The 22,410-nt window shown below is 33.8% G+C and overlaps 3 protein-coding genes across 5 annotated transcripts; 2 read left to right on the top strand and 1 right to left on the bottom strand.

Annotated features, from left to right (window-relative positions):
* Nucleotides 1-1,539: 1,539 nt before the first annotated feature.
* LOC145605969 (anamorsin homolog) lies at nucleotides 1,540-6,326 on the bottom strand. The gene is made up of 7 exons (XM_081662040.1): nucleotides 5,886-6,326; nucleotides 5,142-5,308; nucleotides 4,933-5,034; nucleotides 3,367-3,523; nucleotides 3,124-3,260; nucleotides 2,868-2,942; nucleotides 1,540-1,828 (listed from the first exon to the last, which is right to left on the bottom strand). Exons 1-7 carry the CDS (start codon nucleotides 6,001-6,003, stop codon nucleotides 1,790-1,792), a joined length of 795 nt encoding a protein of 264 aa, XP_081518166.1. The 5' UTR covers nucleotides 6,004-6,326; the 3' UTR covers nucleotides 1,540-1,789.
* Nucleotides 6,327-11,670: 5,344 nt separating this feature from the next.
* Nucleotides 11,671-14,035, top strand: LOC145605725 (stress-related protein-like). The gene is made up of 3 exons (XM_081661794.1): nucleotides 11,671-12,027; nucleotides 12,562-12,789; nucleotides 13,274-14,035. The coding sequence occupies exons 1-3, from the start codon at nucleotides 11,992-11,994 to the stop codon at nucleotides 13,769-13,771; spliced, it is 762 nt and encodes a 253-aa protein (XP_081517920.1). The 5' UTR covers nucleotides 11,671-11,991; the 3' UTR covers nucleotides 13,772-14,035.
* Nucleotides 14,036-15,552: 1,517 nt separating this feature from the next.
* LOC145605367 (ATP-dependent Clp protease proteolytic subunit-related protein 3, chloroplastic-like) lies at nucleotides 15,553-22,410 on the top strand. 3 transcript variants are annotated; one of them, XM_081661409.1, is made up of 10 exons: nucleotides 15,553-16,000; nucleotides 17,180-17,281; nucleotides 17,372-17,494; nucleotides 17,871-17,930; nucleotides 19,567-19,663; nucleotides 19,745-19,818; nucleotides 20,609-20,662; nucleotides 20,776-20,859; nucleotides 21,015-21,138; nucleotides 22,002-22,410. In XM_081661409.1, exons 1-9 carry the CDS (start codon nucleotides 15,716-15,718, stop codon nucleotides 21,108-21,110), a joined length of 975 nt encoding a protein of 324 aa, XP_081517535.1. In that variant the 5' UTR covers nucleotides 15,553-15,715; the 3' UTR covers nucleotides 21,111-21,138; nucleotides 22,002-22,410. The 3 variants fall into 3 exon arrangements, with proteins under 3 accessions (XP_081517535.1, XP_081517536.1, XP_081517537.1); XM_081661410.1 differs by having other exon boundaries at nucleotides 21,940-22,410; XM_081661411.1 differs by having other exon boundaries at nucleotides 21,905-22,410.

Raw genomic sequence — 22,410 nt, 5'->3', positions numbered from 1 at the left:
TATTATCTGTCAAAGTAAGTGTAGCCGAGAATGTAGCTGAACATCTTGCTGCTCACTTGTAGCAAATGTACTTTAAATCTCCTCCCCCACATCCACCTCCGAGCATTTGGGCCTATGAAGGACTTGATATAACTAGTTTCATTAGTAGTTACTAGTAATAAACCTTTTTCACTCAACTGCTTTCCTCAAATAATAAACTTTATGTAAAAAAAATAAAAATAAATAAATAAATAAATAAGTCAAGAGCTTATGCCAAGAATAGAAAGAGGTAACAAATAATGACAAACAAAAATAGAAATGAGCACACTAGATTGGAGAATAGGGAGTGAGTTGTAATTTGTAAAAGACATATGAAGCATTGACGAAATCAATAAGCTTGATTGCATTAACATAGATTTTACGTACAGTGGTTCACTTACAATGAGTTAGCTATGTCCATTAACAAAAAGATGAGAGTTTCATTGATCTTGAAGATTGTATAGATTGACGAATTATAGTTAGGTTAAACTCTAAGATTCTCTTAAAACAATGTAAGTGCATAAACAGAAAATCATAGCCTACATAACAGATATTGTAAATCATAAATCCTCAAACCTCTTAATAGTGTGCTTCACCCCTAGACCTCAACAACTCCACTCACTATCCGATTAGCGAGTCCCCTATGATAGTTTTTTAAATGAGGCTAACTTATTCGAGGCATATCCTAACATAGTACTCCGTATTGTGCATAAATATTAGCCTTATAGGGGGGAAAAAAAAAATCAATATTTCGACAATTTCAAAAGTAGTACATTACTAGTGGTCTCGATCTCGCTACCCCAAACAAACTACTAGCGTCAGCGTTGATCTGAGGTTGTTCACTGAAACTCGAAACTCGATATTGTTCGCATCTCCACATTCTTGTGGTTTATGACTAGATTCACTAGACCACTATTTTTTTGTAATAATAATGATGAACTTATCAACTATTCATGTAAAGAGTGTAAGACAACCATACAATAATTAACATTGGCATTTTGTACCAACCATTTACAGTACACTAAAGTTGAAATTTAGCATTATTCTTGGTTGTGGGCCTAATGGCCCATATTCAAATGAATTGTAACCTTTTTAGTTTTTACATGGTTTAAACTAAATCTTAGATATTTAAGTAGGGTAAAGGATAAATATTTGCCCCACAAAAATTGAAGTTATCAAAATATCCTTTTCCTTTAAACTTAGATATTTTACCTTACTCTTCTCAATCTTAGGGATTGTCAAAATTTGTACAATATGTGTTGAATATGAATAGCAAATACTGACAATGTAAAGGGGGTAGTTATCCAAACTCTTTAAATTATAGATCTTGGACAGTAGGTATTTTGAAATTGTGAGAATTTTCTGGCCAACTCTCTACAGGACATGATCAAATTATATTCGATAAGAATAATTTTGTTAATTGAAACTCATGCTATCTGGTTATCTATTACAAGCATCACCATTCTCCATTACTTGATGATCAGTTGATCACCATAAACAATGATTTACAAACGATCCGCGTAAAGACCAGAAGTCAAATGAAGGCATACATGACTTCTTATCAAAACAGAATACAACCTCTCATCAGACCATGACAGTATTTCTTTTCAGATCAGCAAGTTCGCAAATTAAATGACAGTCAGTATCCAGGGGAATCAAAAGTTCTTGGAAAACTACTTACATTCTAAACAGTGAGGGATCTACGATATTCTGACCCTAAAAACATGCATATTGTCAACAAAAATGCAACTGAACTAAATCCGGCTGATGTCTATATATCTGCATCAAGGAAATTATTCGACAAAGAAACCTGCAACATCGAAGGATCCAGAACAATTACACTACAGAAGTCACATTAGAACAATACATTATCAAACGATGAAGTTTCATAAAATTAATTTTTTGAAGAGATAAGGTTATTTGACTCGCTTATGAAGCAGAGATCTCTGAGTAAAATTTGATTTCCCACCTCACAGGAGCATATGCATCATGATGATGCACCATCACAAGAACCATACAAGTGATGCGACTATATAATCCATCATTCATAATGGATTATATAAAATATACTATCTCAGTTTTTTTAATTGACAAGTTTCTTTTATCATGTTTGCTGGTGCATAGTTTAAACCACTAATAACTTTGATTGCCAATAAGTAAAGGTTCGAATCTAATAAGATCTCATATGACTAAACTTTTCCTCATGTGATTAGTATTAAAAGTTACAACTTGTCCACTACAAAGACCAAGTATTTGTTATCACCAAACTTATAATCAGCAAAACACAAAGTCACTATAAGTCTATAAGCACAATATACAGTTTTTTTTTTTTTTTTTTTTCCCCATTACTGATTGAAATGGAGAAAATGGAAAGGAAACTATAGGGGAGAAAAAACTAATATTCCTTTGGTTTACTTGCTAGGTATAGAATAGATTCATTTGTTTGGATAAGGACTTCGTGTTATCAACTTTCCTTTTAACCAGAATCACCAATTTGGGATAAATAATAAAGAGTTTAATAAGTAGGTCTTTCTTATCGCGTATTTTCATTCCTCCTCAATTCCATTAGAATATTAAATCCAAGCGTAATGTTCTACTTATTTCATTCCCCTTCCTTTTCTGTCCCATCCCCTTCTGTCTTACCAAACAAACTGATTTTAAGTATATACTAATTTATTCCAAAATACTTGCAACTAATCATCTTTACACTACGTATCTAAAAATGTGAAAAAGCTCCTATTTATATTGATAAATAGGCAGGAAACTAGAAACACAGGGATAAGTAAAGCAGTAAATAACAATATATATAGCAGAGTAGAAGCAATCAAGTTGAGAACTAAGAGATGTACCTTTTCCCCGAGTTTGAATGCAGGAAGACCTTTGTATGGGCATGTGCTGCACCTAAAAGCATCTCCTAGTCCACACTGTAATTTTAGGAAGCCATACAATAATTTCAATCATATTGACAACAAATAATAAGCAAACAAGCAATATAAGTTATTCAACATCAATTAGATCTAAACACAAAATAAAACTGCAGCCATCTTCCAAAATAAAAAGTATTCTGCATTAAAATATCAAAAATTGGATTGATTAAACACATACACTGCCACATGCAGACTGAGGATTATCCAGTTGTTCCATTGTCAACCCCAATTTTTCAACTTTCTGCTCCTCCTCAGCCCTTCCACATGTACAGTTCTTGCAAGCTTTCCTTGTGCTTCCAACTTCACAGTCCCCAACTGTAGTGACAAAATGAATCATGATGCAATAGAGAGGTGATTCCAAGAAACCTGTAGGGGAGAGTGTGTGTGTGTTTGGGGGGATCTAATTATATCAACCACTTACCAAAAGGCAGTTGTGGTTTCTTCAAATCTTCCTCGGTTAATAAAGAATCCTCATCAATCAATTCCATATCATCATTGATTTGAACCTCTGGTAAACTTTTTGCGGCTTTGATGGAAAAAGTAGATCCAATGTTCCAATATGGCTTCCTTGCTTTAACCTATGACAAGATATATTCATCAGATGAATTCAACAAAAGACGCATAAATCCATTTATCCATTTGTTTCAAGGATGGAATTCTGTAATTCCTTTCAATTTATGACGAACCTAGTTATTCTTGCCTCTATAAGGAAGAGAACAAAGACACTAAAATTTCCATAACTTCTTAGAAGTCTCAAACCCAACATCAGTGAAATTTACACCCACTGCAACATCAATAATCATCAGAGAGAGAGGGAGAGACAAAGAAGTGAACAGGAACAGAACATTGGCGTAAAGGATAGGTTCTAGAATAGTAGAACTCATGTTCCCAATTAAAAGAAGTTTTCATAATCAAGCAAGCGAATGTAACATGTTCAACTCTTAATTTTTTATATCCATATCATTTGTATTGATGTAGTTTTTCTATTATTTACATGGATCAAATGACTTCCTTCTTCACAATTGTAAACATATAGACTCTTCACGAGACAAATCAACCACGTTATCCATAAAGTGGTCTTGTTAGTTTAATAAACAAAGGACCTTTGGAATAAAGAATCCAGCTCACAAGAGTCGTAATATAAAAAGATATTCCATCCATCTCAGATTACTCATCCCATTGCTTTTGGCATGCTTGTTAGTGTAGGGGAAATATTAGAGAGAAAAAAGCGGGACGAGTCTGGTACACTTAACACAAAATTGGGAAGGAGGGAGTATATTTTTCTTTAAACCCTAGCTAGAAGTTATGGAGCCATCCACTAAAATAGCGAGAATACTGAATCATTTATCTAATAGCCTTACAAGATCTACTTATTATGCAACCTAATTTAAAGATGTAAATGTATGTAATGATACCACATCCGCTAAAAGAAATCATTGCTTCCATAGCCTAGCAAGAGCACCCACTTTCTTTGTGCTATCTTTAACTCCCTCCATCCAAGTCATCTCGAGCCACCCTAAACGTCTTTTGAAATCTCCAGAATCCCAACCACATACCATCCTTACCAGTGACATCTCACACGCTCAAACCAACATAGTCGATTCTCCTTAATCGCATCCTCCAGCTTTCATTCCAAACATCTACATTCCTAACTCTATCCTTGAAGAAGTTCCTACACATTCATCTCAAAAAGTACATGAAGCTCCACATAAGCAGCCATGTACTATGACTGGTATTATAGAATATTGTTTATTTACAAAATCCCCTCAAAAAAAAAAACTTACTGACAGATTACATCTAATCTCAAGTATTCTCAACACCACTCGTAGACAGGTTATTTATCACCTCGTTCTCCAAGGACTTTTATTCACTTTTTCAATCATAATTCAGAAAGATCTCATTTTGAACTCTAATATAGATCTATCAGAATGCATGGAAGACTTTTGCAGGAAATATGAGAATTAGCACTAAAGGTAGTTTCACTAACTTGCATAGATTGAACTCCCGAAAAAGTGTCTGGTTGCTGCAGGCTAGCTTCTGGTTCCAAAAATCCTGCAACAATTATCTTCCGCTCCAGAGAAGAAAGAGTCTGCATATCACCAAAAATAATTTATCAAGTTTTAATGGATAGGTAGACACATGCAAAGCCAAAAACCATCAATATTTACATTAACCAAGAATTTCATAATATATCACATTGTATGACAGTAAATCAACAGCAAGTCCAGTCAGATGAATGATAACATTTCCATCTGGCTTCAAAACTCTATATATTTCAGCAAGCAGTGAAGCAGCAGGAAAGGCGTGTTCTTTGGAGACACCAATAACAGTATCCATGGATGATGGGTCCAAAGGCAGTGTACCTGATAAGTTCATGCCATAAGAAAATTCACAGTAAATGTTGTGCGATAAATGGAGGAAATTTTTACAAAAAGGGATGCTGAAAGATAACACTATCACAAATTCAGGATCAAGATGTGCGACAGCAGTTCACAAGTAGAAGAAATTAGAAATCAAATATCAACCCACTTTACAGCAATGCCTTCGACGCAAGCAAGTGAAAAGGAGGCACTAATTTTAACAATAAGCTGATATATTCATATATTTTGTTTACGATAAGTGTATATATAATAGAAAAATGACCATTTATTTCAAAAACAACAAAAAAATAAATAAACAATTGAATTAAATCTTCTCAAGACCCAGAAAACCTCCAAAGCCTGATAGCATGAGTCTCCACGTCCCAAATTGTCAAACAATTCCGAATAAACAAAATCACAAACTGGTTTGTCTAATAAAATTGGCTTAGAACCATTCCTAAAACCATTCAATCTTATTTGTATGAATATGCTACATAAACATTTCCAGTTTAGAGTATTTCATATACAACGAATATCAGTGTTTAGAATTTTAGATATGAACAAGTTTCAGAAAAATTACTTTGAGTTGAAGCCATAGTAATAATCAAAGCATTATCGGTCATCGATCCTTCTAGCTTCAGCTTGTTTACAGTACTAAGAGGCAAGATCACATCATCAGTAAGTGCAAGCATTGCCATATTTTCTCCTGCAAAAACTCTATGGCTTTAAATAAATCAAATATACTTCTTTACAAAGCCATTCAAGTAGTGGTATTCAATATGAAAGAATATGAAATGCATTCAAGAATGGGTGTTTGAAGATTGCAAAATATAGGAGTTTGATTTGAACTGATTATACTAATAAACAATAACTAAGGAACACTGAACAAACAACACTCTATCCTATCCTTTCATTACATAATGCGCTTTCATTACCTTCTCTCCTAATTTTTCTCTTAAACAAGGATTTTGGCAATTAATAAAAAGGCAGAATTACTTGCATTTTTTATCAATTAACTAATTGTTTTTATCTCAATTGCTACACTCTCTCCCACCCTTCTTCATCATTGTGCAATTGGTAGCTGTAACTAACTCAAAGAAAGACCCCTCTCCATTTTGTAATTATGTCCTTGTTTTGACTATGTGTGCTTGTCACTACACATCTTTGACCATTGATTTCTCTATTTACATACTAGTAATATTGTTTGATGTTCTTACAACACCCACTAAAACAAATCAAATAAGGCCCCATAGTGATATACGGTGGTGGGGCAGATCAAGCCCACATCACATGAGTTAGGTGAGTAGGAAGGATAATATATAGTCAAACTGAAGCATGTTAAACAAAATAACAGATAAAGTGTTAGTTAATTCACTAGTGTTCATATTAAAACTATTGATCCCAGCTAAGTTTTACTTATTAAGATAAGATAGTCTCAATGGACTGACCAAGCATCAAAACATTCATTACCATCTTTTACCAAAAATAAAGATACTTCCTCCGTTTTTTATAATATTGCACCATAAGGGTTTGGCACATTTTTTTGGTAATGGGAAAAAAGAAGAGAGAAAGCTAAAAATACAAAAGTGCCCATGTGATAGTAAGCATAACTAAAGAAACAACAAACAAGTATTAATTAGTAAGAGAGTATTGGGTATTTGAGATATAAATTTTCCTAAAATGGATATGGTGGAATATTTGTGAAACTTCCTTTAAAGGCAAGTGGTGCAATATTAAAAGAACGGAGGAAAAATTAAAATTATTGGTTAGAGACACTATTAGTTAATTTTATTTTAAATCTCTCTTAGGCCCTTTGTAAGTTCCTTAGCGTTCTTGCATAATCCTTAAATCTTCTATACTATGGAGCTACCCAAAATGATCAAGTTTACAACCCTTAAAACTCATTAACCATAATGATTTACCAAAGTGAGAGGTCCAATACAATTTGGCCAAGAAGATATATAGTCACATGAATTACAACATCACAGTTACATATACAGCCAAAGCATGATTGAACTATCTCAAGCACCAAAAAGTAAACACAAACTCGACTACACCATACAAAAACTAAGGACGCAATCTAAAACATCATCGGCATGTTTTACACATACAATGGAAGGTCTATGACTACTTCCATCAATAGCATAATCAAAAGAACAAGGTGTAAGCTGCTTAATTCAATTATCCTTAAAGCCTAAAACTCATACACATCAAAAGTCACATTAGTACCCTCTAAACACTCATTATAAGTTGTATGAATTTAAACCAGAATTCATGTGATAATCTCTGTATTGTCAATTCAACAAGGCCTAAAACTCAACAAGGCGCGGCCGCCCCGGTCCAAGTAAAAAAGGTGCATTTTCATAGTTTCGTCCTACAGTAAAGGGTTATAAACAACAGTATGCAACACATTTGCAACCAAAATTGTAACAATTATCAAACTAAGCTCCAAAGATCACATTAAATTCTTCTTGTTCAAGAATATCAACGTAAATTGCAATAGAAAAAGTCTAGGATCAAAATTGATCGCAATAATCTGAGTAGTTATTGCAATAAGTTCAATAATCCACCTTAGTAGAACCCTAAATCAATTATACTGAGAATTAGATCATCGATAAACCCTAAATTGTAAAATTGATATTCGATTATGAAAAACTAAAACCTTACCTGAGAAGCTGGTTCAATGGAAGAGAGAAAGCTCAAAGCCGCTTCAATGGAGAATTCAGAAACGCGCTGGAAGACAGAGATATAGAGAGGTGCAGTGTAATAAAAGTGAAAAGGAAAAATAAGAAAACGTACGTACTAGCAAGTACAAATTGCCCTGGAAGATTTGCGCGCAATTTATTCCGTACGGAGTTGAAATTTTCTCCCAACAGGCGGATGCACGATGCTTAGTGCATCCAATTTTATTTTAAAAAAAGTGGAATGAACATATACTTGTCCAGTAAAGAATATTTAGTTTTTTTTGTAAAGAACATATATTTATCTTATAAAGAACATCACATATAATTGTTTTGTAATGAACATATAGTTATTTTGTAAAGAACATATAGCTTTTGGTTCTTTATATATATCTAAAGAACATCCGTAATATTAATAAAGAACATGATAATATAATGTAATGAATATTATTTGTATTCAACCACCATAATCTAAAAACAAAATTTAAAGAACATTTTAAAATAAACAATTAATTTTATGTCACAAACAATTAATTATACTAACAATCAAATAACATGAAGATAAAGAACATTATTAAATAGCACGCATGTTCTTTTCACTCTAGGTATATGTTCATTTTATTTTAATAGTAGCTTAGGTTCTTTTCACTTAAGGTATATGTTCATTGTATTTTAATAGTATGTTCTTTTCATTGTAACTATATAGATATGTTCATTATGTTTCTATAGTATGTTCATCCGCTTTATAAAATATGAAAAAGAACGTTTTACTGTATTTTAATGTACATTGTATTACTTAGATCTACAACTTTTACTGAATTTGCTAATTTATTTGCTTTCTTTTTTAAAATGTAATAATTGGTCGGTTTTCTTCAAGAACTTCATATAGTTTCTCATTGCAACACCAAAACCACATAATCACAAATTTACACCAAGAATTTGCAAAAAAAACTACCAGTTGAACTCAAATTGAACAACTATGCATGTCAAAATTGTACTTACCTTTTGTTTTCGTCAGCCATCTTGAACAATTTTGCACCAAGAAGTTTGAAATTAACGATTTCTTTATTAAGGTTTGATGAACTTGAAGTGGTTTTCAATTTTTCTTTTTTGGGAGAGAAATCTTGTAGAGAGAGAAAAATTCTAGAGAGAGAGTATAGTTTAAAATGATTTGAAATTATTACATGGTAAAAAAATAATTACTATTTATCTTTTTGCATTTTTACAAAAAAGAAGCTCAATATAACACGTGTACATTAGAATTGAACAGTATGTTCTTTCTACAACCATGTACATTAGAATTGAACAATATGTTCTTTCCACAACCATGTACATTATGATACAACATAATGTACATTTCGCAGCGGATGCACCATGCGGAATGTGCATCCGCCTGCAGGAACCACCCATTAAAAATTGGGGTGGATCAAATTAATCAAAAGCTCTAAACCGATGGTTGAGGTGTTAGTGCGTAATATTATATTTTATTTTAATATTAACTAAATATAAAATGAGACGAATTCAACAAGACTTCACTATTATCTCTTATGCATTAATGAGAATTTATGGTTAATATTTTTAACTTTAATCCAATTATTAGCAATTGGACAAAAAAAGTACGGACATATGGAGTAGTTTAATGCAAAGTACATAATACTACGTAGTATGTAACAAGTTAAAAACTACTTCGTATTTAGGTCCTTTTCTCTTCACCTTAAAAAAATAATATTAAGTATAATAATTTCAGTTCGGTAAAAATAAGTTCAGTTCAGTAAAATTAATTTCAGTTCAGTAAAAATAAGTTCAGTTTAGTAAAATTCAGTTTTCTTAAAGAAGAATTATAATAGAAAATCAGTACAAATAATTTCATTTCAGTTTAAATAATTTAAGTTCAGTAAAAATAATTTCAGTTCAGTAAAAATAATTTCAGTTCAATAAAATTAAGTTCAGTTCAGTAAAAATAAGTTCAATTCAGTAAAAATAATTTCAGTTCAGCAAAATTAAGGTGAATGAAACAGGGCCTTAGCCTAAGACTTTGGAGATAAATAGAAAATATAATATTAAAAAGGAAAAGTTGTCAAAAATAATCTAACCTTTGACCCATTCTTTTTTTGATAATACGGAGTACAATCTTTTAATTATTTTTTAATAATACAACCTTTAGGGGTGTTAATTTTAAACAATACAAAATCCGATATCTAGTGAATTTCGAAGGTAGGAAAGGGAAGGGGATGAGTTTTTGGAGGTGGGGATGGGAAAGGGTGATATTCACTGATATCCCCTCCCCTTCTCCCACCTCAAAAAAGTATATGTTCCGGTGATCATGACATTTATGTAACATTCAAAGTACCAAATGAGTCGAAACTACATTAAATTATTAAAATGAACAATTATTTTAATTTCAACACATCATCTACATAAAGCTTCAAAAAGAAAGCACCAAAGTGTATTAAAATTGTTGTTACTAGTTAGGATATAGTTGGAAGTTGGAACTATTTGAAAAATGTAAAAAGATAGGATACAGTATAGTTGGAAGATGACACCACCATTTTTTTTTTGTTTTATTTTTTATCAAACCCTTAGGATTGGGTAATTGGATTTTTACAAGATAATCTATTTAATTTTTGTAAAATAATACCTTATCATACTTTATTCTTATTATGATCTTATCCCATGATCACATCCCAATATCCCATACCCAATCCATGTTATACAAGTATACGTAGACACGTAGTCCATAATTCCATATTCATAACCTTTAGAAGTTTAGATATTAATAATTATCTCCATGTCCCACCGCCCATAATAACTTCATAAAAATGACTTCATCTTTGGTAAAGACAAACAAAACAAATCTTACATATCTCCCTTAAATATGAACTAACTCTACGTAACTCAGCTAATTAGGAATTCAAATAATATGTTTCTAGACTTAATTTTGTACGATATAGATGTTTCTAGACTAGATTTTGTATAATATTAAAAACATATATAAGATAATAAGTTAAGGATTAGTTAAAAATATTGAACACAAATAATAAAATGGAGTATTAAGTTTCAAAAATGGTATTGACTACTTTATTACAAAGTATAAACTTATGGAAAAAAAACTCTCAAATATTGTAATCTATATTTTCAAAAATGGTATGGAGTGTTATGATCTATTACAAAAAAGTGATCAATTTGATATACTATTAATGTTAATTCTATAACTTCTACGAGACATGAGTACTATAATTACATACTCTCTCTAATAGTTAGCCCTTAAAACTTTTATACGGGTAATAATTACATACCATTTCTTTTTTTTTTTTTATTCAACTCACCTTTCATAGTTACTCCGCATTTCTGTTTTTCAAGAACTTTTTCTACTATGTACATTCTATTCTTAATGAATCTTATTTTTTATTTAATAGTCGTATGAGTATTCTAACATTTTTTTTCACATATCTACCTCTCTTGACAATATTCCCTTTTAATCTTTCATACACCAACACATCTTTTTATTTACTTCGTACTTATTTATTTTATTACGCATCTAAAATTAACATCGATGATAATAAAACAATCCTAGTACGAGTATATATTTATTTTATAGAGAGTAGATGGAAAAATAAGGAAAGGTAATCGGTTAGCTTAACGACCAAGTAGTCAAAAAAATGCCCAAATTAAGCAAACTATTCGTCCACATTTATTAATTACTCCGTCCGCACGGCGCACACGGCTTCCCGAATTCCCACCCCCTTCCTTTTCCCCTTTATTTATATACTTCATGCATTTCATTGATTCGCTCATCTCATCGTCACCAATTTCCCGACTTTTCTCTCTCCTCCTCCTTTTTTCTCTCCAGATTTGGAACGAATCAATCCTACTTTCTTGAATTAATTCATTAGACCAACGAATTTAACGCCAATTCATTCCTCATATTTCTTGTTTCGTTGATTTCTGCTCTTAACCCTAAGTTTTGCGCTGTGATTCTTGTTTGAGAAGGCGTTGCGAAAAAAAATGGCGGAAGGTGATTACAAAGTTGAGAAGCATGTGGTATGATTTTGTTATGTTTTCTAGTTTTCTTTCTAATTTTGTAATTTTTGTGATTTTTTTCAATTGACTTTTCAATTTATGAATTTTTTTTTTGATGATTTTCTTGTCTGTTTTGGTGTGTTTGACTTGATTCACGGTATTGATTTGATTTCTAGGGTTTCTTGATTGCTAATTGTCGATTTATTGCTCGAATTTCTTTATTTTTTTTTCAAGTAATTTGTTGTTTGAATTTTTTCGCTTGTTCTGCCACCACGTCTGTTATTTTTCAGAGCACAACAATCTTATAATTGTTTTGTTTGGATGTTTGTCTAAATTAGACAGAGTTTTGGTTTGAATCTGTATTTTTAAATTCATTTTTTCTTAAATTTAAGAATAATAATTACGTAATTAAAGTGTAGTTAGTGAAAAGATGAATAATGATGGCGTTATAAAAGTGTAAACTGGACCTTGGATTGAGAAACTTTTGCTACAATTAATGATTAATGATGGATTTATTTTTATAAGAAGTAACTGATCGTTGTTTGTATGTAACAGAAGAGTGGAAGCGAAGAAGAAAGCTTGAAGTACTTTCAATTTGTGCATTCTACTGCTCTGCAAGCCATTTTATGCTTTTCAAACATCTATGGTTATGCTAAGGACAAGGCCGGGCCATTGAAGCCTGGTGTCGAGACTGTCGAGGGTACAGTTAAGACTGTTGTCCGTCCGGTTTATGACCGGTTCCATGAAGTTCCTCTTGAACTTCTCAAGTTTGTTGATCGCAAGGTCAGCCACCTTGATTTTGATTTATGTTATATATCCTTCACCGTTATTCATATTGCCTATGTTTACCATTTTTGTATATTTTGATAGTGAAATTGTTATGTGTTTGCATAGGGATTGTGTTATTGTCTTGTTAAAAGCTATGACAACATAAGATTCCTTTGATCGAGTTGGCCGTGATTTCAGTTGAGAATGTTTTGCTTATACTCTGTGTCCATTGTGAATGTTAGGCATATAATTTTAGTGTAATACTGTAATGTTGTTGTTCCATTCATGTTACGTTAGCTTGGGCATAAATGAAATAGGAGTAATAGCAAGTAGTCCAGTACCTGCTGAAATAAGATGCCTTCCCATTTGATAACATAATAATTGTAAGCTAATGCCATTTGTACAATGTCATACAAATTGGAATTTTTTTTAAAAGAAATGCACTTCTACTTGTCCTAGCAATTCTGTATTTCTGATATTTTTTAACTGATGCTGGCAGGTTGATGACACTTTTTCCAAGGTTCAGCATAGTGTTCCACCCCTAGTGAAGCAGGTATCCAGCAGAGCTTACGGTGCTGCCCAAAAGGCACCTGAGGTGGCTCGTGGTGTAGCCTCAGAAGTTCAACGTAAAGGTGTGGTGGATACTGCATCTGGATTTGCAAAGGATGTCTACACCAAATACGAGCCCACAGCTAAAGAGATCTATACCAAGTATGAGCCCGTAGCAGAGCAGTATGCTGTTTCAGCATGGCGGTCACTCAACCGCCTTCCCCTTTTCCCCAAGGTGGCTAAGGTAGTTGTTCCCACAGCAGCCTTGTGCTCTGAGAAGTATAATCAAACTGTGAAAGTTGGTGCAGAGAGGGGTTACAGAGTTGCAAACTTTTTGCCCTTCGTGCCTGTTGACAAGATTGCGAAGGTGTTTGAAGGTCAGGATGGCGAGACACAGACTGTTGCTGCTGATGGAAATGGTGTTGCTGTTCCTGCCGCTGCACACTGAGCCTTTATCACTCTTTTTAGAACTTGCAAACAGAAAAAAAAGAAAAAAAAATATGTTCATAAATCATAGCTTGAAGCTTTTGGGTTATGCAATGCAGTTTTGGTGGTTAGAATATGTTAGTGGTGTTTTTGTTCAGTTCTTGTTTTCATGTTTAGTTTTGGAAATCTATTGCTTTATTCTTCAGACCGTTGACTGATGGTAATGATGTATAAATCTGTTCTGGATGCTGTTCTGCTTTATAAAAATTATTAACATTTTGCTGTACTCGACTTCTCGTTTCTTTGATAGTAATGCAAATTCTGGTGTTTGCTGATAGCTTGTTGGTCTCTGTAATATGTCGAGGATGGCAAGTAAGATTTTAGATTTATGCAGTATCATATGTTGTGGTTTGTGTTCCGCCTTCATTAGTAATACACACTAATAGATAGCTTGCCATTATGCACCATGTAATTCAGTTGGTGAATTCGTGTACGTAAAGTAAAACATGGCCTTAGAATAGTCTGGCTAAACACTCTTCATTCACCAAATCACCAGTGCAAATATGTTTCCTATTTCAGTGAGACAGTGACTTGAACAAAACTCTTGGAATGTCTTGCTAACATGTTATTTTTGAAGTGAGATATCGAAAAATTAAAAGGATTTATTAGGAGGAATTTGTCCATTATTCATGACATAATCATCCACAACTAATTATTTGATCCAAATTACATGATTTGGACAAATGCAAACAAGGTAATAATTGAATTGAACCAAATTCAAATACTTCTACCTATGTCACTATTTATCTTTGTTTGCTTAAAGAATTTAAATCAAATTAATCCCAAAAACAGACCACCTTTAACAATTTGCCCCAGAACTTAATTGTAGTATGACCTCTTTATAAATGAACACACACATACATGCAGTAAATTTGCTCAAATAAGTTTAAAATTTCCTATTTAAAAGGAAAAAAATAAGTTTGAAATTGATTGGCTTCATTTTTTCTTTATAGAGATTTAAGCTCTAATGCTCTATGTTCAAAACATTTACTCACATCACTCTTAGCTAATATAACAATATGACTTTTGCACCATTCACACATTAATTTTTAAACATTTGTTTTTACTTATATACTCCATAATTCACTACAGTCTAAAACTGAATATTACTATGAGCCTGTTCTCATTGACTGAACTCAGCTGAACTAAAATGAATATTTTATAAGAGAAGGAAATTAGGAGATGAACTGAACTGAATTGAGCTAAACTGAACTGAACTGAATTTCAACGGAAGAGAACAGACCTTATGTACATTTATCTTCAATATAATACATTAACAAGTACAATAACCTGCGATTATTTAGGAATGAATTAAGGACTATAAAGAAATTAAAGACTAAAAAGTTTCAATCTATTTTTTAAGGTAAGATGAAAGACCATATTAAACCAACACTTAGATTCAGAAGGTTTCGTCCAAATTATATAAAGCGAGATTGCTTACTTAATTAGGACCTATTCACTTCAGCTTAACTTTAGTTCACTTCAGCTAAATTCAATTCAGCTTCTAATTTCCTTTTCTTATAAAATATTCATTTTCAGCTCTATTCAGTTTAATTCAATTCAGTTCAGTTTAGCCCCAATCAGTTCAGTTCAGCTCTAATCAGTCCAGTCCAGTTCAGTAAATGTGAACAGGCCCTTACTCTGTATATTGGTTATATGCATCCGGATGCACGTAATAATAAAAAATTAGGAGGAAGAACCAAGGTCCTAAGAAAGTGAGGGCCTCCAAATATAGTCCATCCTATTAGCCCAACTCTCCAAGCCCCTCTCATCACACACTCTCTGGAATCAGCTGCTCAGCCTCAGCAGTAGCAGGCTTACCAGAAACTCAAAATCCCCAAAACTAACAACAAATTAAACCACCATTTTCAGATTACAAAGCTTCAAAAATCTCAGATTTTTTTCCATGGCAAACTGTTTGCAGGTTCCAATGGCTTCTTGCTCAATTTCATCGTCTTCAACCTCAGTTAATTCAACCAGAAGAAGTTTTAGAACAAATTTAGCGATGAAACCCAGAAATTCTGCTCAAATTCCTATGCCCCCAGTTAACCCTAAAGACCCTTTTCTTAAGAAACTTGCTTCTGTTGCTGCTAATTCCCCCGAAACGTTTCTTAATAGACCTATTGATTCGGATTCTCCTCCTTATTTGGATTTGTTCGAGTCTCCTCAACTCATGGCTACTCCTGCTCAGGTACCATTTATAATTGAATTATCTTTAATTTCTTCCAATTTTATCGAATTTATATCTTGTTTTATTGATTGTTTGAACTTTATATGGTAATTTTTAGTAAGTAATATAAGGGATGATAACTATTTTGGTGTTTGTTGTTTGATTTTGATATTGTGTGTTTGAGATTGATTATTGAGGGTATAGTAGATGAATGTAAGGATAATTGTGACGATTAAATATCTTCGATTTCATGGAGGTATCTAGTGGTAATGAAAGTTTGTTAGGAAAGCAAAGGGTAAGTCTTGTTAAGTGTGACTTCGATAGAATTATTGGAGATTGAATTCTGGTGAGATGATGTAAGTGTAGTCTGTATGGACTATGGAGCTCTATTATCTCAGTAATGTTAACTAATCATGCCGAGTGTAAATACCGTGATTAGCTTTTGTAATTGGGGTCTTAGGGGCTCTGAGAAGTTCTTATACTTACAATGGTGATTGGGTAGTCTCTTTGATTACTTGGTTTTGTTGTGGAGTTTGATGGAATTTGCATTTTTGAGATTTTAGTATTGAGGTTATTGTAGATAAATGTGAGACTTGTTGTGTTGACAATAAATTCATCACTGTATAGGAGGTAATATTAGGCGATAAATTCTGGAAGAAAAGCAAAGTGGCTCATTTTGAAAGAGATTATTAGGAGGGAAAAGCTATCATAAGCCAATAGATAGAATTGAAGAAGATTGCTATTCCAGTACATAATGCTACTGTGGAATGTGAAGGCTGTAGCATTTCCTTGTACTCCCTCCGTCCCTAAATTACATTCCTACTTCTAGCATTTATTCCTTACATGATAGAGAGAACTAGGAATGCAATTTAGGGACGATGGGAGTACAATTGTTGATTGTGAATGCCACAATTAGCTTGTTTCGCGGTGTTCATAATTCATATTAGTGATTTTCTTGCATTTTGTTTGTCTAAAGGTGGAACAAAGAGCTTTATGCTCATTGCTATAGCTCAACATTCTGTAAACAGTTAAATTGTTTTGCAGCTTTTTGCTCCATTAGCAGGGTTACTCTAAATGATTATAATGGCCACTTTGTTGTTGTATGGTCTTATCTTCTAATCCTTTTCAGTTTGATGTCCAATATCTGGCTCTTATTCTGGAGATCTTCTGATTCTTTACACTTGCTTGATTTTGAACAAGGTGGAAAGATCGGTTTCTTACAATGAGCACAGGCCAAGGAGACCTCCACCAGATTTGCCTTCTTTGCTGCTTCATGGAAGAATTGTTTACATAGGGATGCCTGTAAGTGTTTTAAATTGCTCTGTTTTCCCTCTTATGCGAGTTACATGCAGATGTTGGTAGTATTGATTCAAAAATGTGTTTGGTTGCCAGTTGGTTCCTGCTGTCACAGAGCTTGTGATTGCAGAATTGATGTACTTACAATGGATGGATGCAAAGGAACCTATATATATTTATATAAATTCTACTGGTACTACCCGGGATGATGGTGAAACGGTAAGCTAATGTTTGGTGCCCTTGTATTTTGAGCAAGCTTATTTGATTAGTTGCCCCTGAGCATTAAGAGTGAATGTCGAGGTGGAATATAAAAAGGTTTTGGCTATCTGGTCCTTTGATACTTCATTTTGGGCAACAGAAAATATCTTAAGTTATGACAGTTATTCTTTGTAATAATTTTTGGTCACTAAGGTTTTGTATGTCAAGTCTCAAAAGTCAAAACTCACTCCATCTACTATATGTTTATTTATATATGTATTTATTTTATTTTTACTAAAACCTCCCTGTTGCTGGGGTACTAATTGGGAGTTTTTTTAGGCTATCTATATTCATTCTAGAGCATTAAGCTTATTGGTTTATTGTTAATGATTTTCAGGTTGGTATGGAAACTGAAGGTTTTGCTATCTATGACGCGATGATGCAGCTTAAAAATGAGGTCGGTTCCTTCTATCTATTTGCTTTGGCTGGATTCTTTCACCTTTTAACACTTAGGCGTCACTATGTAACTGCTTGTTCCTTGTCATTAGTCTTTAATGGGAAATCTAGTGACATTCATAGAGCTTTCAATTTGTCAACAAGCTGGATAATATAAAAATGACAAAGCACGCCGTTCATGAGTATTGGGGAAAAGGGTGAGAAGGGTGATGATTGCTTTATGATTCTAGCCTAGCTGGAGTCCAACTTGTGTCAGCTTCATGTCAGGCGGCAACTGCTATGGTTCTGTCACCTGTGCCACTGTAAGCCAAGAGGCTTTCAAGCAGTGTTTGAAAAAGCGCGCCTAGGCGCTGAGGCGCAAGGCGTTAGAGGTCATGCGCTTTTATGGTCTAGGCGAGGCGACTTCAATGAGGCGCAGCTAAAGCGCACCGAGGCGCACCAAGGCGCAGCTTGAGGCGCACCAAGGCGCAGCCTGAGGCGCATAATGAGTTTTTTTCCAGATTTTTTTGTTTCTTATTATATGCGCCTCACTTCAATGAGGCGCACCAAGGCGCACTGAGGCGCGCCTTAGGCGCACTGAGGCGCGCCTTAGGCGCAAGGTACTCCAAAACGCCTTGGTGCGCCTTGAGCCTTTTTATACATTGCTTTCAAGGAATGATTAAGTCAAGCTATAACAAATCCATTTCATTACAATTAAGTATTTATTAGAAATATTTTACTTTCAACCCTTATTACTTACTACTTCATCTCACTACTTCATCTCCTGAGTAGTGAGTACGGTTAGTATTTTAATTGAAACCAAGTAGGAGAGAGAGTATAAAGTGGGGTTTGTATGAGACAAACTAGGAGAGAGTATTATGACTTATAAGTAGGGTTTTCGTATGGAAGAAAGAGTGTATTTTAAGTGGGGTATGTTTGTATGTGAGAGAAAAGTAATAAAACAGTAAATTAACGAAAGTGTAACCTTAAAAAAAGAACAAATGAAAGTAAAAAGCGTAACCAACAAATAATAATGGATGTAGTATCAGTTTCATGCCGTGATTCATTGTGCTATCTTTCTACTGTCAGTTCATACCCATCTTTTGCATTAACTCTTGCTCGCTTTTCATAAACACCAAAGATCATCATATGCACAATTTGCCTCTCCTCCTACACCCGTGATGTGCCAAATTGGCTCTAAAATTGGTAGAGCTGAAGCGGTCCTAGATGTGGCCCTTCCTGTAGTGTATGCTTAGACTGGTGGGTCTTTGAGTATAATGGAAAAATAGATTGGTGATGTGAAACAAGGTGTATACCTAGACAGTTTAAGGCTTTTTACCAGTGATTGGATGTACCCTAAGTTTTCATTTATATATATAGATAAAATCACCTATTTATTCGTTAACTGCCAATTTAAAAGGCTGGAAAAGGGCAATTACTAAACGAGTCCATAATCTTAACATGTATCATTGTATGCCCTCTTAAAGCCTCTCTTTCGATGATTTCTTCCTTTTCTAGTAAGTATTTGCTTTTGATGATGGTATCTGAATGAGCTTACAATTGTTGCATCTGCCTTTTGTTTCTGTAAACATTTTGTGTATTCCTGAATTTTTTATTTGCTCATCGTTTCTTCTTCTTTGACATTATTGCAAGCTCAGATACACACAGTTGCTGTAGGGGCTGCTATTGGTCACGCTTGTCTGCTTCTTTCTTCGGGTACCAAGGGAAAAAGGTTTATGATGCCGCATGCCAAAGGTTATTACATCTAAGTTTGTTTGATGGGGTAAACTTTTTATGCATGAGTTTAACACACTGCTTTTCTTAAACACTTCTCAGCCATGATTCAACAACCTCGTGTACCATCATCTGGGTTAATGCCAGCAAGTGATGTTGCAATTCGTGCAAAAGAGGTAAGTTTATATCATATTCTTTCTATGACAAAATTCTCAGCAAGACAAGTTTGAAATATTTTTGATACTGTATATTATTTATGCTTGAAAGCTGTGCTTGGCTGTGTTTGTTTGATGATCCTAGTAGTAGTTTGTTCTGAAGCAGAAGTCCCGAAGCCCTCAGGTTTTATTTCCACTTTCATGCTTACTTGAACATCAAGGGTCAACCCTGGGCTTAGCTTGCTGTTTGTTTATCTGGGTGGGATTTGTGGAAGGGAAATAGTGTTGTAGCACCCAAGTCATGATGCTGATGTGGTGACCCAAGCCAGTAAAAATTAAGACTTTTTGTATGTAACATGCTGTCTCTTGGCCTGGGTCCTATGTCATCATCATAATGAGGTAATCCTCATCTGAAACCATTGTGCTATCATGATAGAGGTTAACTATATTTTGAGGGAGTTCAACTGATTGAATCTGATCAGTTGATACCAGATGTGATCGTGGATTCTTGTAAACAGTGATAATTTTATCTGTCCATACGTGTTAAAAATTGGACAATATGCTGTAGTATTGGCTGTATCCAAATCCTGGTATTAAAGTTTTTATTTCATGGTTCAAAGTTGGAAGTCTAAGTTCGGTATGCCACTGTAAATAATTAATTAGTTTGTATCTGATCGTACATCGTAGAATCAAGATGCAATGTTAGCTCATGAAAGTATTTGAATACCATGTCCCTGCTTGTCATCTTTAAACTGAATGAAACCTTAAGCTTGGAAAACTGGTGTGGAAATTTGATCTTGTTGAGTTGCAGGTAATTATAAACAGGGACACTCTTGTGAGACTATTGGCTAAGCACACAGAAAATGTAAGTATGACATTGAATTTTCTTGCTGTCTGAAACAAAGTTGTTCGTGAGGCATTAAAAGTTGTTTGCAAGGCGTTTAATTCAATCAATTTGTTTGTTATATTTGTTATCAGTCTGAGGAAACTGTTGCTAATGTGATGAGAAGGCCGTTTTACATGGATGCAACCAGAGCCAAGGACTTCGGGGTCGTGGACAAGGCAAGTTTCTTCCTGACTGATGCCTTTTAAATTTTCTTGTGTCACATGGTTCTTGTATGATTTCCTCTATATAGTGCTTCCATCATAGAGTCGATTTGCATCATCTTTATAGAAAGCAAAAAAGGTTGATGTATGAATTTACTGATCTTGTCCAGATTCTTTGGCGTGGCCAAGAAAAAATTATGTCTGATGTTTCTGCTCCTGAGGACTGGGACAAGACTGCTGGAATTAAAGCTATTGATGCTATATGACCTTCATTGACATAATTTATAATTCTCGGTAAGTATACCATGTCTTGGCTTTAGCTATTCTTTGAGCTTTGTTGTAATTGAATAATCTGTTTGAGTACGTGTCATGTGGAGGCTTCTAAATTTAGCTAAGCTTACACTTGGCTGTGGGGAAATGTTTTGAGAAACAGGAGGGGAAGATTTTGTTATTGTAGGTGGTCAAGATCAAGTAGAAAGAAAGTGATTTAGAAGGGAATCAAAAATCTAATGGCCTGAAGTAGAGGAATTAGGGACAACAAAACATTGACATGAACACTGTTTTTAATTGTTCAGAAAGACTGCCACCTTTCTTGAAATAGTAATTCTTGCTTTATGATTAAAGCCCCCATGAGTATCCTACTTTAAAGGACGGAGAGGGCATGAGAGTGGACTGAATTACAGTTTACAAAAGGTCTTTTCATGATTCATGTTTAATGTTTTACGGGTTAGCTAAAGGGGTTTAAAACAATGTGACAATTATGTTTTGGGGAGGAATAATTTTAATTCACCAGGAGATTCTTTTTAGGCTTTGATAAACCATGGCAATTGATGCTCTATGACTTCTATCCCCACAAGTTTACAAAAGAGAAACTTCGTTGTAGCAAACTTGGTTGTAGTACATCTATCTGCGAGTAATATAATATGCAGAGTATTTTGTACTCTGCATATCTATCACAAGTACTCTTTATATCATATATTGGTGCTAATGAATTTTGGTAAAACACCTCATTTTCTCAGGCTATTTTTTTTTAAAATTTGGTCTCCATCTTTTATTGAAGGTGTTTTCTCCATAGTGATATCTGAGTATATGCAGTGAATTATCATACATTGTGAACTTGGGGAAATTTCATCACATAGAACTTGTGTTGGCTTCAGATACTGTTTGCTGATAGCAAAGCAACAAGGATTTGACGGAGCATGATATACGAATGGTGGCTTGCATAGGCAATGAGCTTGTGCCTATATGATCATGGAAGATTTCTGAAGAACCAAATATAAATCATGAATAGTAACAATATCATGTAAAAGCCAAACTCTATTTATCAAATGGCAATGGTTATGTACATTGCAAACTGATTTTAAGATAGCCAGTGTATTGATAGTGAGTTTTCATAGTTTCATATGCTGAGATTTTGGAACTTAATGCTTATTATAAGATTTAGTACTGGTTTTGTAGATTATGTACAATTGCATCCAAGTGTATATGGTATAATGTTACTCCCTTTTCCTTTTCGGAAAAATCATTGCCATTTTTTATTTTAATGAAAAATGGTAAAACTCAAAA

This window comes from Chenopodium album, chromosome 22 (assembly GCF_948465745.1).
Source record: "Chenopodium album chromosome 22, dcCheAlbu1.1, whole genome shotgun sequence".
NCBI classification, from domain to species: domain Eukaryota; kingdom Viridiplantae; phylum Streptophyta; class Magnoliopsida; order Caryophyllales; family Amaranthaceae; genus Chenopodium; species Chenopodium album.
Note: the sequence above shows the minus strand (reverse complement) of the source record. Positions and strands in the feature narration are given on the sequence as shown.

Bases quoted from the DNA above. Each gene is read 5' to 3' on its own strand.
- LOC145605969 (XM_081662040.1), bottom strand. From the start codon at position 6,003: ATGGCAATGCTTGCACTTACTGATGATGTGATCTTGCCTCTTAGTACT. The intron at 3,261-3,366 runs GTAAGTGGTTGA...TTGTCACTACAG, and splicing joins GAAACCACAACTGCCTTTTG to TTGGGGACTGTGAAGTTGGA. The intron at 1,829-2,867 runs GTACATCTCTTA...TCGATGTTGCAG, and splicing joins CATTCAAACTCGGGGAAAAG to GTTTCTTTGTCGAATAATTT.
- LOC145605725 (XM_081661794.1), top strand. From the start codon at position 11,992: ATGGCGGAAGGTGATTACAAAGTTGAGAAGCATGTG. The intron at 12,028-12,561 runs GTATGATTTTGT...TGTATGTAACAG, and splicing joins ACAAAGTTGAGAAGCATGTG to AAGAGTGGAAGCGAAGAAGA. The intron at 12,790-13,273 runs GTCAGCCACCTT...TGATGCTGGCAG, and splicing joins TCAAGTTTGTTGATCGCAAG to GTTGATGACACTTTTTCCAA.
- LOC145605367 (XM_081661409.1), top strand. From the start codon at position 15,716: ATGGCAAACTGTTTGCAGGTTCCAATGGCTTCTTGCTCAATTTCATCG. The intron at 17,282-17,371 runs GTAAGTGTTTTA...TTTGGTTGCCAG, and splicing joins TTGTTTACATAGGGATGCCT to TTGGTTCCTGCTGTCACAGA. The intron at 19,664-19,744 runs GTTATTACATCT...AACACTTCTCAG, and splicing joins TATGATGCCGCATGCCAAAG to CCATGATTCAACAACCTCGT.